The sequence below is a fragment of the Acartia tonsa genome, chromosome 10 (assembly GCF_053477335.1).
Source record: "Acartia tonsa isolate MP-2025a chromosome 10, ASM5347733v1, whole genome shotgun sequence".
Taxonomy (NCBI): Eukaryota; Metazoa; Arthropoda; class Copepoda; order Calanoida; family Acartiidae; genus Acartia; species Acartia tonsa.
Window position 1 is genome coordinate 19,045,583 of NC_137269.1, and position 16,726 is coordinate 19,062,308.

At 37.9% G+C, this 16,726-nt stretch overlaps 4 protein-coding genes and 1 long non-coding RNA gene across 5 annotated transcripts in view; 1 reads left to right on the forward strand and 4 right to left on the reverse strand.

The window, feature by feature from the left end:
* Positions 1-604, reverse strand: part of LOC145329600 (uncharacterized) — a 32,160-nt gene extending 31,556 nt beyond the window's left edge. Inside the window, exon 1 of the mRNA XM_080173892.1 lies at positions 482-604. Coding sequence (XP_080030018.1) covers positions 482-541 — 60 coding nt within the window. The 5' untranslated portion in view covers positions 542-604. The remainder of the gene's footprint in view (positions 1-481) is intronic.
* Positions 605-1,654: 1,050 nt separating this feature from the next.
* LOC145329589 (uncharacterized) lies at positions 1,655-5,116 on the reverse strand. Its single transcript, XM_080173878.1, has 3 exons — positions 5,004-5,116; positions 4,464-4,744; positions 1,655-4,089 (listed from the first exon to the last, which is right to left on the reverse strand). The coding sequence occupies exons 1-3, from the start codon at positions 5,062-5,064 to the stop codon at positions 2,827-2,829; spliced, it is 1,605 nt and encodes a 534-aa protein (XP_080030004.1). The 5' UTR covers positions 5,065-5,116; the 3' UTR covers positions 1,655-2,826.
* Positions 5,117-6,711: 1,595 nt separating this feature from the next.
* On the reverse strand, positions 6,712-9,220 carry LOC145330466 (uncharacterized). The gene is made up of 4 exons (XM_080175099.1): positions 9,207-9,220; positions 8,659-8,844; positions 7,730-8,490; positions 6,712-6,884 (listed from the first exon to the last, which is right to left on the reverse strand). Exons 1-4 carry the CDS (start codon positions 9,218-9,220, stop codon positions 6,712-6,714), a joined length of 1,134 nt encoding a protein of 377 aa, XP_080031225.1.
* A 417-nt stretch (positions 9,221-9,637) lies between these two features.
* Positions 9,638-11,814, reverse strand: LOC145329601 (uncharacterized). Its single transcript, XM_080173893.1, has 3 exons — positions 11,588-11,814; positions 10,151-11,061; positions 9,638-9,842 (listed from the first exon to the last, which is right to left on the reverse strand). The coding sequence occupies exons 1-3, from the start codon at positions 11,682-11,684 to the stop codon at positions 9,681-9,683; spliced, it is 1,170 nt and encodes a 389-aa protein (XP_080030019.1). The 5' UTR covers positions 11,685-11,814; the 3' UTR covers positions 9,638-9,680.
* A 4,189-nt stretch (positions 11,815-16,003) lies between these two features.
* On the forward strand, positions 16,004-16,424 carry LOC145330608 (uncharacterized). Its single transcript, XR_013883517.1, has 2 exons — positions 16,004-16,124; positions 16,383-16,424. It is a non-coding gene; the product is annotated as an uncharacterized LOC145330608 (long non-coding RNA).
* Positions 16,425-16,726: the final 302 nt, after the last annotated feature.

Consider the following 16,726-nt stretch of genomic DNA (forward strand, 5'->3'; position numbering starts at 1 on the left):
CAATAAGATATCTAATAAATGAAGAATTCGAATAACACAAAAACTAATAAAAATGCCTTATTTTGATATTTTGAAGAATGTGCTTTACAAAAAAAGAAAATATAAGAAGTTGGACATTAAAACAATAATCAAGAAGCACTTTGTAAGTAGTATTCAATATGATATATTGTTAATAAATCATTCGAAAACACTAGGTATAGGTAAGGTTTAACGAAAACAAACACACTTTATCTGACTTAATCTACATTCAAGAAAATACTTGAATTCAGCTGAAGCTCAAGATTTCAATAACTGCTGAACTGATTGAGTTATCTTTTTAGGGAAGATATGGTATTGGGCTGTTTTTCTTCTCCCTTCTTATCCTTTTAAATATTGAGCCATAAGATGCTAGGGACGCAGCAGTAGTTAAAGCAAACATATGATGACACATTAAAGTTAATGCAAAAATTCGAGCTTTGATTGTTATATTTCTTTGACGTACCTGAAGCCGGGGGTTCTGAGAAACCTCCTTTGCTATCTTATCTTTCAAATTTCGAAACATTTTAATATTTTTATAACTACAATAATGAGAACTAGATCATTGTTGTTTGTTCGTTGAATTTCTGAAAATTATCATATATGATTCAATAATAATATATTTATCTTCTTATATATAAAGTAGTAATCTTTTTATTGGTCTGAAACAAAGGATCTCGCTAACCGCTGAACTGATATGGTTCTCCTTTAGGTACAGTGTTTTTTAACTATTTTATAGCAGGGTTAACTCCACCCTCCTTAAAAAAAGACCCCACATATTCTTAAAATTTTTTGGTTATCCATTCACACCCCCCTCCCCCCGCTAGTATAAAAGTAACAGGTTCTGTGTTTTGTGTGTCTGTATCAAAAGACCTCGCAAATGCCTGATCGAACCGATATGGCTCTTCTTTGTAGTGTAGTTTATTGATCTGTTAATTTTATATGATGATAATAGTCGATCTACAATATGTTTGATGCAAAAACAAGCAAAACCTTGCATTTATCAATGAAGCCATACACAATATTGATACTGTTGTCATTTAAAATTTACCAAATTGTATTGTATTATTAATCGAGAGAGTTTAAACAAATTGGTCGGCTAAAAACAGGTTTAATAAAGCAGGGATAAGGGATAGAAAAAAACCCCCACAGATTTTGCCTCTTTTTGATTGAGATAGTGCAACTTTTAATTTATGCCTAAATAATTAACGTATAGCAAAAGATGCAAATAGCTATGGCTATCATTCAAGAGGCTTCGAATCTGAGAACATCATAAATTGTTCGCAAAAATTCTTTCTGGAAAGAAAAGCGCGCAGTCGAGTAGTCTTTATAATTCCAAAGGAACATCTGTCTCATAAAATAAAATGATGTTATGATCCTATCCACAATAACTGTGCATTGAGCGGCATATCAATCCTAATAGAACTATAACAACTAAGAACCTGAATTATAATGCAAAAAAAAAGATATTTAATAAAGCATAATAAAATAAAAAACTATAGCGATGTCATATTTTATTGACACTTGTCACTGATACTCGCAATATTTCTACTAATGCAAATTTGCAAAATGCCGAGTAAAAATAATTCATTAAAAGGTCGTCGTACATAAAAAAAACTTATTAAAAGCTGTTTATGACTCCACATAAATGTTATGTCATAAACTTAACATCAAGTCTCCCTATAATTCGAAGATGTTGAGAACCTTGGATCGAGTCCCTTTGTCACCGATTCGTAATTTCGACAGTAAGTTCTCGCCACAATCGAAAGAATTCGGATAAAACATTCGTCCCTCAATAAAAAATGAAGTTTTGGGTATGGCATAATATTTTAGAAAACCTGAAGGGTCGAATATCTTAACTTCTGTCCTTCGAAAATGGCAAATTTTCTTATCCATTTTATCGAGCTTTGGTGTTAAAATTCGTGTTTGTCAAAGATTTCGAAAATAGACTTTTATCAAAAGTTTAAAAGAAATGTTTGCTTCCTTGAAAAGCGAGAATGTGTGTTGACGTTCAAAGTATATGTCCTTGTCTTTTTTGTTTAAGTATTTGGAATAACTACGCGAGATATTCTATTCGAAGTGTTCGAAAACTATTATGCGATGGAAAATCGAAAAAACATACTCAGGGCTCGAAAAAATTCTGTTCGAATGCTATCAAGTGCGGCAAAATAAGATTCTGCGAAGAAAATTCGACATTATAATGTAAGTAAGTGGTGAACTGGTTGACTTGGATCGTGCGTTCGATTCAGAGTTGACTTAAATTCGACGAGCGCTATGTATTCAGACCAAAATTGCTGAGAATAGAGCTTCGAAACTCATACACGAATTTAATTAAGAAATTCTGTAAAAAATTGACAAAATTCAAAATATATTTTTCATAATTTATTATAATTTTCTTGATACATTTGTACATGATATGATTAGAGTAGTTTTTGCACTGGTTTAGAGATCTGACACATATGAATTTTCGATAAATAATTCTTGATAGCTCCTACGATTGTCAAGATGAATTTTCATTTAATAAATTTCGAAATAAATGGGTCTAAATTGTACTAAAATATTCGATAAAACCGTATTTTTTTCCGTTTAAGATAAAAATTCGTATTTTAACTAAACTGTCGAAGAAACGGTTATGATATCTGACTAAGTGAGAATTTTCATATAAAAAAGCAACATAAAATTTTGGAAAAAATGGGCCTAAAAAGGTTTTTTTAGAATGGAATTAAAGGACCGCCATTCGTGGCGAAAAATATCCCGGATGGAAACGTTTTGTGCTGCGAAATTGCATGAGTTAAGATGGAACAAATGGCACTAGTATTGGTTGGGAAGCCAGGTGCGGATAGCTGCGCCGTCGCGGTTAAAGCCCCTCTGGTGGTAGACCGTGTCGTCGACGTAGTGGGCTGGTTGGCTGAAAGGCGAAATCAGCTGGATCCCCTGCACTGTTCCTGTCGCAGTCCGCATGCCGTAATGTTTAGGCGTGCGAAATAATCTGGCTGAAGCCGTGACTTTAGTTGACTGCGGCACTGGGGGCGGTGGCTGTCTAAAACGCCTGCTGAGAGGTGTAGGTGGCGGCTGAGTGAAATCTGGTGACGCTCTTGGCGGCGGTTGGGCGAAAACCGGCTTTGGCAGATTTCGAGGTGGAGAAGTCCTGGGGGATGTTTCCCGTGCTGACAAATGAGGTGGTGGGGAAGATAAGCCTCTCTTTATGGCGCAATTTCTAAAAATGGGTTGATTACCCCTCCGAGCTGCCTGCAGGCCGTTGCTGTTGTCGTCCATGGAAATGCAAGAGCTTAAGGCTTGTAAATATGCGAGCGTATGTTGGCGATAATGCTTGGACATTTCAGTGGACTTCCAACGGCCCTTATCACGGAGGGCTTCATCAGAAAGACCGGCATTGCAGGCAGCGGAAACCCCTGCCATCTTGCCGCTCTTTCTTCCGATTTTCCCTCCGTAACCAGCGCCGGCGCAAATCCTCTGAATGTCCCTAAGCATTGTCCCCACGGATATTGTAAACCGTCCGTCGGACACAGTTTGTTTCCCCTCGGGCGTGTATACGCAGTTTGTCCTGCAGAAGACAAAGTTGGTGTCCAGGCAACGCCCATCAAAGAAGTGAAACCCGCACCTTTGGTAGTAAAGGGATATCAATTTCACTGGACAAAGCTCCCCTTCCTCTGCAAACAAGAGCGATTCGGCTCCGGATCGCTCTTGATCATTCTTTCTCTTGGGATAAGTGACCTTTAAAAATTCTGTCCCACCTACCACATCTTTGCTGATGTGGCAGGCCCGCAGCTCGTCCAGATCCCCCAGCCTCACGAAGTGATGGAACTGAAGGATCAGGGCGACGCAGGCGCGAAATTCTGGAAGGGGTATGTCCCAAACGCTTTGATATCCCCTTACTAACCTGAGCAGGGCTCTCCTCATGACGTCCTGTGGGATGGGCGTTGCCTTCTTCACCGGCCTTCGTTCGACTGAGGCTCTGCGGATAACGCCCTCGAGGATCCTCTGTGCGCGGTTGGAAAACTCCGTCATAGGCTTTTCGAGTATGTACAGCCAGCTCCGCATTGATCCAGCGACCTGAAAAAATTAAACCATTTCAATTTTGTCAAGTCAGTGGCGAAAAATTCTTTATCAATTGTTTATCTGGTGAAAAGCGTGGTATTTGAATCAAACTGCATTGGAACAATAGATTATAAACGAAAATCTATGCTAACATGAATTGGATGAGACTTTTTGTCAAAAAATATAATTAAATAAATAATATATGATCCAATTTTTCCCGATAAATCTGGGTCCTCGAAACGGTTAAGTGAATTTCAAAAAATTCCAAAAAACGTGGGTATTTTTTAGAGAAAATGTTGTCAAAAAATTAGGTAAAAAAGCATTAGAGACACATGATGCCTTGAAATCGCCATAACTATGTGCAAAATAAATAAAACTGAATTGCTTACTTGCTTCATGAACGAGTAGGTCTTCTTTGTGTCCTCGCAATAGTGCAAAAAGGAGATGAGAGTCCTCTCATCAAAAGTGTAGACTGGTAAACCACGCTTTCTTAAGAATCCAATGTAGTAATTGATGACGTGATTATGTATAGCAGAGGTGGACTTGGAACGTGCGGCGCACAATAATTGCGCGTCTCTCATCCGGGAAGGTGATAGATTTAACAGTGCCACTGCCTTGATTGCACTCAGGGCTCCTCTTCGAGTCATGCCCGTTGGAAGGGCTGCGCCCGCTGAAAAATGGACACAGAATTAAAGAACATAAACCTGTATTCGTGGCGAATCTACGCAATTCGACGATTTGTACGGTCCAATTTCGTTCTTAGAAATAGTTGTCTTGAGAAATCAATTCTATGTTTTTTATACTTCTTCATTGTACACATGTCATTTTGACGGAAATAATAGTAAGAAAGTATCGTGGAAAGAACGCAAAATTGATGGTGAAAAGACCTGGGTCCGAGAGTACAAACATTTTTTAGGATATGTGCTCACCTTTGACTTTGCGCTGAAGTAGTCTGGCTCTGGCCGCGGGATCATATCCAGGTCTAGGCATTTTTATAAAAAACAATCGGTTCAAGATATACTGGGGCCTCTAGAAAACGTCTGAAATGGATATATGCCATGAGAACATAGAATATACACATGGATCTAAAGACATTCTAATAAAGAAAGATTTTCCTAATATCAATGACTATTATTTTGTATGTGATGTCTGTAGTCAAGACTGGTATATTGACTGACAGATATTGCGATGAAAATAAATGGTAAAAAACTTCTTTACAGAATGTCCATAGTGCCTTTTTATTGAATAAAGTTTTACTAGTAGCACTGGTGTTGATAAACAACATTAAATACTTTGGTGGTATCACAGGTATGAATTTTCATAAAATTTAGAAAAATAGATCTAAAGGTAAGCTCGTGTCTAAAATATTTGGTAACAAGAATACTGATATATTGCTGAGATGCAAAGATTTGGTCAAAATGATCTTTGTACAAAATTATCACAGGATTTAGGATTTTCTTTATAAAATTTTGACGGATGGGCCTAATAATATCTAAAAGATTTTCTCCTTGCTGTAAAATAAAACAAACAATGTGTGATGATTCATGTTACAGGCCAGAAAACTCGAATCTGGATTTAAGGTATTGTGTAAAAAAGCCAGCTTATAGAAATAAACAATTAACGTATTAAATGTATTTTATTAATCCGTGGCCGAGCTAAATAGCCTGTAACTAAAAATCAACACTTTGAATACTGAACATGATAAATAAAAGTGAGTTTTAACGATAAAAATGCATATTTTTACTCTGACTATTTCTAAGATAAATTTCTGGGGTGTATTAACTGAAATTATGAGTTTATATATCCTAATGACAAGAACAACATAATGAAAGATCTCTGGGCAATAGTGTGCCTATAGATTAGAATGAAACCCCTAGGAATTTATCAAGAAAGCAGCCATGGAAAAATTTGCTTCGTTTTTAAAAATACACTTGTCAGGAGCCGCAATAAAAGTGGCCTGGAACACAAACATCTTTTTAATAAATGGCCTGAAACGACCTAAGTCTACAAATAATGCCCAAAAACTAGCAGAAGGCCAGAACGGAACTACTAGGAGACATGTCAAACCTGGCTGATCTAACAATTTATGCATTAAAGGGATAATACTCTTAACTGGCGGGCATGCAAAATAAGTGACGGCCGGGCTTAGATTTTGCAGAAAAACATTGACTCCCGATGCTGCTGCGTCGGGTAATTTTGAATAAAAGTATTCGCATTTAGTATTGCTAGATGTAGCCATTAAGTCGAAAGAAGGGTGAATGTCAAATTTGTCACAAATGAACTTATAATGTGTGTCCGACAACCCCCACTCATCTGTATTGTCCGACTTACTGCCGTCGTCGGCTATCCGGAGCAGCAACGTACTACGGCGTTGCCATACGGGTATAATTCTTATGTCATAACGGACTTGAGTGACAGTAATGTCCATGGCTAGCTGCTGTATTTGGTCGACGCGAGAACCCCTTTGCAAAATACTGACTAGAGCCCTATTGTCCGTTAGCCAAGCCACGGAATGTCCTTTATTGAGCTGCAAGAATTTTTCATTGTGAAGAAAAATACGATACACTGCGAGCAGCTCTCGATAAGTGCTGCTCTGTTGTTGCTCATTTAATGCGAAGGGATAGTCCTCTATCACTCTTAGTTGGTCCGCCTCATATATGTAGGCCTTGGTTTCAGAGGAATCACTAACCATGATGGATGCCAACTTGTCAACGTCAGCAGGGTCGACCAGGCCGAGATAGACCTCCTGCTCCGCGGGCAAGAGAACACGAACAGTTGTGTGCAGTTTGCGAATAGGCTGACCGTTGAACCTGAAAAACATTATTTTATTAATTCTACAAATGAAACTAGAATTAATGTATTCTGACTAAAGTGAGGCGTGAAAAATTATAGAGAAAAATTGAGTCCTTTTTTCTAATTGATAAGAGAGAAATACCTTAATACGAAATCTTTCAGATGCGTGAGCTCCCAAATCATTTTGTCTGACAACTTAAGAAAGCTATTCCAGTCATGCTCTTGTACAGTTAGGCCTAGTTGTTGTTGACACGATCTCGTACAAATGCGCAATATATCACCGTGGCTGGTTAAAAAGTGGCAGGCTACCCCCAAAATGTGCGCCAATTCTTTGGAATGAACCTGACCTTCCGCCTTAAACTTTTCAACCAGCTTTGATATATCATTGATAAGGATGATCACTTTGAGCTGCGGCGCAGCTATCTTCATGTCAATGCTATTTATGTGAAAACCGAGGTAAAGAATCATGGTTGCTGGGCCTTTAGTTTTGGCTATGGAGAGTTCCCAGCCTGCACAATTGAAAACAAACTTGATAAACTTGAGACAGGCTAGAGCTTTGAGTCTGGTTAGGCTGAGATTTATTGAGTCGTCGACGAAACAGGAGAAGTCCACCCCGTGCAGATGACAAAATCTTCTTATCGGCTGGATTAACTTATCCATCACAAAAGTGGCAGGGCCTATAAGAAATATCTGTGTGAAGTTGTAAAAAGACGGAATGTGAAAGATAAAAAACGGCCTAAGAATTCATATTAAGAAGATTTTGTCATTTGCACAGGGTGGACTCGCGTCAGCCGAAAGAAATAGAATATTCCTTGTATTGACAAGAAAAAATTTTTGAATTGTGACTGTAATCAAAAATTACCTGTGCCAAAAGGCATGGTGAGGCAAACATAAAATTCTCTTAACCCAGCTTGTGTCTCCACTGCAAATCCAAACAGGGTCCTCGCCTCCTTGGCCAGGTGGAGGTGGCAGTACATACTAGCCACATCAAGGACCGACATCCAGGCCCCTGGTGTGACTCTAGGAAGAACTGTGCTGACGTCCTCCATGGACATAGACTCCTTGGCGATGTGGTCGTTGAGGCTGCGGCAGAGGTCGACACACTGCCGCAGCTTGAGATCTCCAGACTCTGTGTCGACCTTCTGAGCCACTGTCAAAGGATTGACAAACCTAGGTTTGTCAACCACTTTTTGGACGTAGCCCTTTTCACACCATTCTAGGGTTTTATTTCTCACAAAAGTAATGTGGTTGCGTGCGCTACGATTGTTCTTTAGGTCGATAGTGTCTGGTGGGCGAGAAATTAATCGTGGAAAATAGCCCCACTCTAGGAGATTTGTCACATATTCGTTTGCGCTCAGGACCTGTTGATAGAAGAGAATAGCCTTGGGGTTGTGGATCCCTCTGCTCAACGGGTGGAAGCCCCTGGTGCGCAAGTCGTCGATAACAGAATCGATGTATTGGCAGAAGTCTGTGTCGCTGGATGAGTTCAGAGTGTTGACATATTGCTGGGAAGTTGTGACAATGGGTTTGGCGTGTGCTCCTGGCCTTATTTGGTCGTGCAATTGATGAGCGTCCGGAGTTGTGCCGTCAGGTTTGAGATGTAGACTGTTGTCGTGTTCGTTGCTGGCAGAAAAAAGAATTGTTGGTGCTGGGACGTCTTCCAGAATTAGATCTGGAACAGTATGGCAACTCTGTAAACTAGCTGAGCTCGGAGGAGATGGAATGGGAGCTGTAGGAACAGAAGTTGCCGCAGAATCCTATTCTTTCTTCTTTTCTTTGCAGGCGGACTGCCTGTGGCCGGACTTGCCACAGTTGTGGCAAGTCCCTGTGAACCTCTTTGCTTGGGGGCGTGGGTTGTGGGCTTCTCTCTCTCTCTCTCGTTTCTTTTTCTCGTACTCTTCGTGCTCTTTTTTCAGGGTGTTTAACCTCTGGAGGCGTTCACCCTGGAGCACCTGCTTGTTATCGCCGCACGCAAACCTAAGATAGGAATTATGTTATTCATCAAATATTAGCAGGTGCGTGTGCAAAAAAAAAAATCTATATAGAAAACGGCTGCTGGTGTAGGAATGTAATATTGGTAAATAAAACACTGCATGCTTAAGAGATAAAGTTTTGTTTGCTTCAAAATAATGTTTCCTTAAAACAACTATGTCTCAAAGATATAAAAAGATTTTTTCTTAAAAAATATTCCTTGAGATGAATGGCAATGTTTGAGGTAATACACATGTGGACTAATAATCTTCTGAGGTAAAAAACAAAAAATTTAGACAATGGTAGAATATAATAAAATGCACGCTACAGACGTCAGATAAATGTTTCCAAACTAACTTATAGCTTACCCTGAAACATGCATGTGATGTGCCTAGGTGAAATAATAAAGTTCCCTTAAGAAAATCGTGTTGACGCCCGTAAATTAAATCGTTTATTTAAGTCTGGAGAAGCAGGTTGTGCTAAATCTGATCACCGATTTTATGATAATATCTGATTGGCTAAAAAATTCTTTTTATGCTTTAATCGGGTAAGCCTTAAATCGATATAAACAATAATATGTGAATGAACAAAATATTTATCTTGAAATTTCCCTGGGTTAATCGGGTTTTCATTTAAATATGAAAAAATTTGCATGTGGGTTGTAAATTAATTGCTTACATTTCCCGCTGAGAAATCAATAAACGTTCTGTTGCAATAAAACAGTAAATCTGTCATAAAATGAATTGTGCAAAAAACTCGCAATCATAAAAAATGTTCTATATGAAATAATGGTGTTTGAAACTTTATTGACCCATGTGAAATTATCTAATAAATAATTACACTTACTTGGTGACGACTGAAGGGCTGTTCGTGAATGTGAGAGACGTGTAGAGGGACATGAAAGAGAGCGCCTCCAAAGTCAATAGCAGGGTATTCATCATCCTGTGCATATCCGCGTGCACCTGTGTCGGGAGAGCTTGAAAGAACATTTCTCTGACTACGTCCTGAAATAAAATACTATGTAAATTGCGACGTCAGAAAAATGGTTGGGTAAAACAAAAGGTAAGATAATATTGATAGATAATCGCGTGACAACTGCACATTCCATGAAATTTATGGACTGACTGAATTCTGAATATCTTAGGTTGATTCGATAATACATGAAAAAGCTGAATATTCAAACATTATTGGGTTGGATGTGAAAACACTTTAATACTGAGCTTTCTAGGATAAATTAAAAACTCCTATATGCTTTAACAACGGATTTTATGTGGAATAAATTATGAGGTTAAAAAATAAAACTCTAACCAACCTCTATGTTGTGGGTGACAGTCTGTAGGTCCAGGCCGACTTTCTGCATCAGCCGGAGGTAGTTGGAGTCCCTGACCATCGAAGCATTAATCGACGTAATGGCAGCCAACCTCTTTTGTTGGACCGTCGAATAATGTTGGAGAACGAACGATGGTGTTTTTGCGCGCGCAGGGACCCCATCTACCAACCGCCTGGCAGGTAAGCCGACTCTGGACCAACCCTCTGGCAACGGAAATGGTTGCGACTGCATAGCGTTGATTGCAGGATTAACATGTGTAGGTTGATGGTACACCGGAGCTGAACTAGTAGATGGTTGAGGATTCTGCTGAGCTTGGACTGGATTGCGACCGTCGTTGGCCGCCTGATTGTTTGTGGACATGGCTCGGATAATGTCCATCAGGACGTGCTTAGGTACTGAATCAGAGGCCCCGTTCGCTGGCGCTGACTTTGCTGCAGAAGATCTTTCGAGTGTCCTACTGCGAGGTGCGACAAAAGGTTGTGCCGCTAGTCGTGCCGACTCAGCTGATTTACGTCTATGGCGGATAGAGCCTAAATTCGCCTGATTGTTGTCTGTGGGCAAAATCTGTGGCTGAGGAACCGGCGGTAATTGCGCATGCTGGTTGGCTTGTGGCGGCATGGCGTAACTGTGCCCTGCTGTGGGATGGTGGAAACCAGGGGGAGGAGGAACATGATACCCTGCATGGCCTTGATGAGCTGGATGGAGGGGGGTGGATGCCCCTTGGGGACCTAGACTCATGTTGCCGTTTACACCGTCTGGGATTGCTGGTCCTGCCGGGAAATTGTCCTGTGGTACTTCTTCAAAATGAGATATATCTAATTCATCATTGAAATCGTCCTCACTGTTGTTAGATTGGTCGCTGGCTCCATGAACTCCTTCCTCGACTGAAGGGGCTGAAAAAATAAGAAATTTTTGATATAGCCAGTCTCTTTGCGTTGTGACAAACAATTAAACAATGGAAATCGAAAATAATTGTGTTATGAATAACAAATAATGAATCTTTAGACGTTGGTTTGCTTGTGGCGAGTAATTACAAAGATTCAAATGTTTTTTGTAAAGCGTTTGAAAAATATTTTTATTAAAAATTATCATTCATATGAAAAGCAGCGAATAATTAACGATCGTCGATCCTAATCTAAACCAAATACTCCGATTACTATGCGGATGATTAGAAAAAAGTTAAAAGGATTTTTTAGTTTAGCATTTGAAAAATTTTTTATCAGAAACTGATCATTCATATGGAGAGCGGCGGAAAATTAACGATCGTCGTTCCTAGCTAAACTAAGATACTCTGTTTACACTGGAATAAAATGCGTCGACGTCGAAATGTGTAATGCTAAAACGACGATATACCCTTCAAACACTCTTTACTAAATAAGAATTCCCCTTTTTTTCAAAAAACTATGGATATGTTTGTACCTGGTGATATAGGTTCAAATCCGTCATACGCCTGGGGCAAGTCATTAGCGAGGTCGCCTAGCTCTGGGATATCACCCTCGTCATGTGGCTCAGCCATTTTTTAATAAAAAACCGGACTAATTATCCGATGGAAAAAACGAAACAACCGCAGTCAACTAGTGAAAAAATCTGAAAATAAAATAAAACAATTAATAAAAACTGTGGAGAAAAAATTAAAAAAGAATTAGAATAAAAATATCTTTGTAAAAAAGATTATAAGAATAAAAAATGCAAAAAATTTTGTAAAGATGTTGACAAAAGCAAAATTTGTTTTAAATACTATGATTTTGTTAAAATAAAATGAAAAACTGAGGTAGAAAAGGAAATTAAGAAGGAAAAAGTGAAAAAATGTATTTCTGGGTAAAAAATTTAAATCAAAAAACGCAAAAGCAATAGAAAATTAGAAAATTTTGTGATATGAAATGAAAAAATACAATATTGAAGGGTGGGAGGGAGGGAAACTTTTTTCATTTATGAATTCTTTAACTTATTTTAAAATAAATTTCACTAGCATTTTATACATAAATTATCAAATTTTTACGACTATTATTTTATAATACAATCACTGTATTAAAAGCATTCTTTAGCTAACTATACTATTAAATTTAAACGCATTAATTTTTTAGAGATGTTCACTGCTTGGTGGTTAAATTCAAATTGAAGAGAGAGACTTAAATTTTTCACCGACGCCTAGCTAACTTGCGTGTGTGTGTCTCGGTGTGTGTTCCCGCCATTGTGTCTAAAGTCCTTAGACCACGCGGCGCAAGTAACCCACTGTAATGTACCGTACCGTACCATTACATGGACTACTTGCCTATCCTGCCGGCCTCACGTCCAAAGGTGCTCCCTTTACGTGCAATGCCTGAGCTTTGTGTTATAGCTATTGACCCGGCCCTTCTGGCTTGCCAAACTATACATTCTTAAATAAAACCCATGCCTTCTGTGCGCAAGGGTAAACTAGTGCCTCCTACCGGCGACTTTAGGAACTATTCAACTATACGTATATGGCCCCTGCCATAACACACAAATCAGAGACTCTCTGACCCGTTGGCCGTACCGCCTGCCTCTTTTCCTAAAGAAGGCCAGGCCGGTACATTATTACCGCACTCTCAACTGCATATACTAACACATATGACCCGTACCGGGTTGCTTTCTATCAATCTACGGTCGACCAGACCTGTGTTCAATATATGCAGAATTTGTACCCTAATCTTTATTTATTTTTCCCGACGAAAAAGTTATATTATCATTCGGTCGATTGTGACGAAAACTGACCGCCTCATAACTAATCTGTTCCTCGAAACTCGATTAGGATCTCCCATACTTCGAATTATATTACATCATGAATAGCAATTTATGACTCCACATAAATGTTATGTCATAAACTTAACATCAAGTCTCCCTATAATTCGAAGATGTTGAGAACCTTGGATCGAGTCCCTTTGTCACCGATTCGTAATTTCGACAGTAAGTTCTCGCCACAATCGAAAGAATTCGGATAAAACATTCGTCCCTCAATAAAAAATGAAGTTTTGGGTATGGCATAATATTTTAGAAAACCTGAAGGGTCGAATATCTTAACTTCTGTCCTTCGAAAATGGCAAATTTTCTTATCCATTTTATCGAGCTTTGGTGTTAAAATTCGTGTTTGTCAAAGATTTCGAAAATAGACTTTTATCAAAAGTTTAAAAGAAATGTTTGCTTCCTTGAAAAGCGAGAATGTGTGTTGACGTTCAAAGTATATGTCCTTGTCTTTTTTGTTTAAGTATTTGGAATAACTATGCCCTAAACAGAAATTCTTATTCTTATTAAACCATACCCAAAACAAAAAACGACTTTTTTCATTTATAAATTCTTTAACTTATTTTAAAATAAATTTCACTAGCATTTTATACATAAATTATCAAATTTTTACGACTATTATTTTATAATACAATCACTGTATTAAAAGCATTCTTTAGCTAACTATACTATTAAATTTAAACGCATTAATTTTTTAGAGATGTTCACTGCTTGGTGGTTAAATTCAAATTGAAGAGAGAGACTTAAATTTTTCACCGACGCCTAGCTAACTTGCGTGTGTGTGTCTCGGTGTGTGTTCCCGCCATTGTGTCTAAAGTCCTTAGACCACGCGGCGCAAGTAACCCACTGTAATGTACCGTACCGTACCATTACATGGACTACTTGCCTATCCTGCCGGCCTCACGTCCAAAGGTGCTCCCTTTACGTGCAATGCCTGAGCTTTGTGTTATAGCTATTGACCCGGCCCTTCTGGCTTGCCAAACTATACATTCTTAAATAAAACCCATGCCTTCTGTGCGCAAGGGTAAACTAGTGCCTCCTACCGGCGACTTTAGGAACTATTCAACTATACGTATATGGCCCCTGCCATAACACACAAATCAGAGACTCTCTGACCCGTTGGCCGTACCGCCTGCCTCTTTTCCTAAAGAAGGCCAGGCCGGTACATTATTACCGCACTCTCAACTGCATATACTAACACATATGACCCGTACCGGGTTGCTTTCTATCAATCTACGGTCGACCAGACCTGTGTTCAATATATGCAGAATTTGTACCCTAATCTTTATTTATTTTTCCCGACGAAAAAGTTATATTATCATTCGGTCGATTGTGACGAAAACTGACCGCCTCATAACTAATCTGTTCCTCGAAACTCGATTAGGATCTCCCATACTTCGAATTATATTACATCATGAATAGCAACTTATTAAAGCTTTTTAAAAGCGATGCTTTTTTATCTTTCTATAATTCTATAATTACGGCCATCCGTCCGTAACGTTTATTTAGGTACGTTCGAATTGTCATATCTATTTCAAACTTTGCGTAAAAGCGTAGTAATTCTTAAAATATGTCGATTTTGCTAATTTCGTGGAGAGCGAAGCGGCAACCACGAAATTGAAATTTCATATTAATGCAGCTAAAACCAGTTTAGCTGGGTTGTAAGCAAGTATTTTTCTTTCTCAGTCTGCGCTCTGTGGTCTAGCGGCCAGGTCATTTTATTTATACTTTATATTTGTTGCAGTAAAGCTGAGATGGTTTAATTATTTTGATTTTTACAGGAGTTACAGTTTAGAAGATGGTTTATTTTATTTGTAAAGGTTCTATTTTGTTTATATTTAGGAGTGTGGTGATTTTGGTTTTTTTTTGGAGAGCAGACTAGGACTGAGCCTTCTTGGTCCGAAGTGTCAATTCTAATCTTCGGAAGTGGTTGTTGTTGTGGAAGTGTTGTGCTGAAGTTTTTGTCTAAGTTGTGAAGTGAGTCCGAAAAAAGTTTAAGGTAGGAGTTTTATATTGTTAGCAAGTTAGTTATGAAATTAGACCTTTTTGAAAACAATTTGTTATAATTTATCCGATTTATCTGTTTTTTGGAATGCTAATTTCTATTATAAAAAGGTAAGAATTATCTCTTTAATCGAGTCCTAATAAAGTAAGTTTGACATCAAACAGTATCCTGTATTTATTCAGTTTTACAACAAATTTACTTACAATTTTGATTAGACTTTATACACTTACATTCTGCTTATTCAGTTCTGACACTCTACAAGTGAAATGTGTTCGACTGTTCTACTTTTTCAGAGCTTCTCTTTTATGGATGTTTATTAAATCATAATGATTGCATAAGTATTGTTTTCATTGTTAATCTGATCCGTTCAAACATTGAAATTTTTTTGTTTCAATAAAAGTTTCGAATGTGGAAATTTATCAAAAACTATAGGGTGGGGAAAGGATTGTGATTTCATCACATACTTCAATTTAAGTAACTTTGTTTAACCGTTAATTTTTTCAGAAAGAAATTACTTTGACTGTGTACCAACCAATAATCTTGGACAAAATGACTAGCTTATACCAACAACGAAATTAATTCCAATTCCCGCCCTACCACCTCAAGAAGTGGGGAGTATAGAATAACGTGAATATTATATTAATCTTTCTGTTATGGGTCTTCTTTACCATGAAGCTTCTCAAAGAGGATACCTCAACCAATCCAGGAGAAATAGCACCCCCCCCCCCCCACATAAAAAAAATATTTTTTACTTTCTCTCTTTGAAACATAAGATTATTGGAGGTTCGACCTCCCCCCCCCCCCCTTACCCCATTCTTTTGTGCCCGAATTATAGAGTAGCTTACTAAATCACCCACTCCCCCCATTTGATAGGACAAACAATTATAAAGTTAAATAAAATCTGTCTTGGTACTTATATAGTGTGTTCCTTGCGGGATCGAACCCCACCTAAACCTTACTAGAAATATGAGCAGAAGACGACTTTTGTAGTTTGAAATCATATTATCTAAGCAATGAAGCGCGGCATAGCCATATGTATGCGCCCCCACGCGCTTTCTTCCTTTGTATTGTTTGATGCCCTCAGCACGGCACATGTTATGTGACGAAAAATCCTGTTCTGCATAGAATGAGTGGTTAGCTGTGTGTTTTTTTACCTCTATATACTTCCTGGCTTGATATGAATTAAGACTGGTGAGTATTCTTTCTTTTTAACCTTTGAATTTTGAAGAATAGAGTGATTTTATTTGGTTTAAGATATAGCAAATTGATTTCTTTATTTTTTCATTAAAATAGACCAAATCATTGACTTATTTTTACCTACGAATAATTTTATATATTTTAAAATGATTCTGTTTGAAATTTATCAGTTTCTATTAAAAAATATGCACGTTTTCTTATTCGTTGAAACATTTTTAATATTTTGTATTAATTTTGTTATTATCTTTTTAGATCCCACCGTTTCATGGTGTAAATACACTATTTGTAACTGCATCAGTGCCTTATTCATTGGAAGTATTGAGGATGATTGTGCTTCATGCACTTAAGATCTCGTAGACGGCCACGTAGGCCTAAGTACCGAGATATTCGGCCCAAAGTACCGAAACAAAATCTAAACTTACTAAAAGAAGATCTTTAAGACTTTAATTTCTTAGCATTTACAACTAGAAGTTATTGTACCGAATAAAATAAAAGCTTCTAGCATTCAAATTTACAATCAAATCTTTTGGGGGAAATTTTTAGTCAGTACCTTGAAAATACAATTATAAATTAAAGCATTTTTTTAAAGTTAGCTT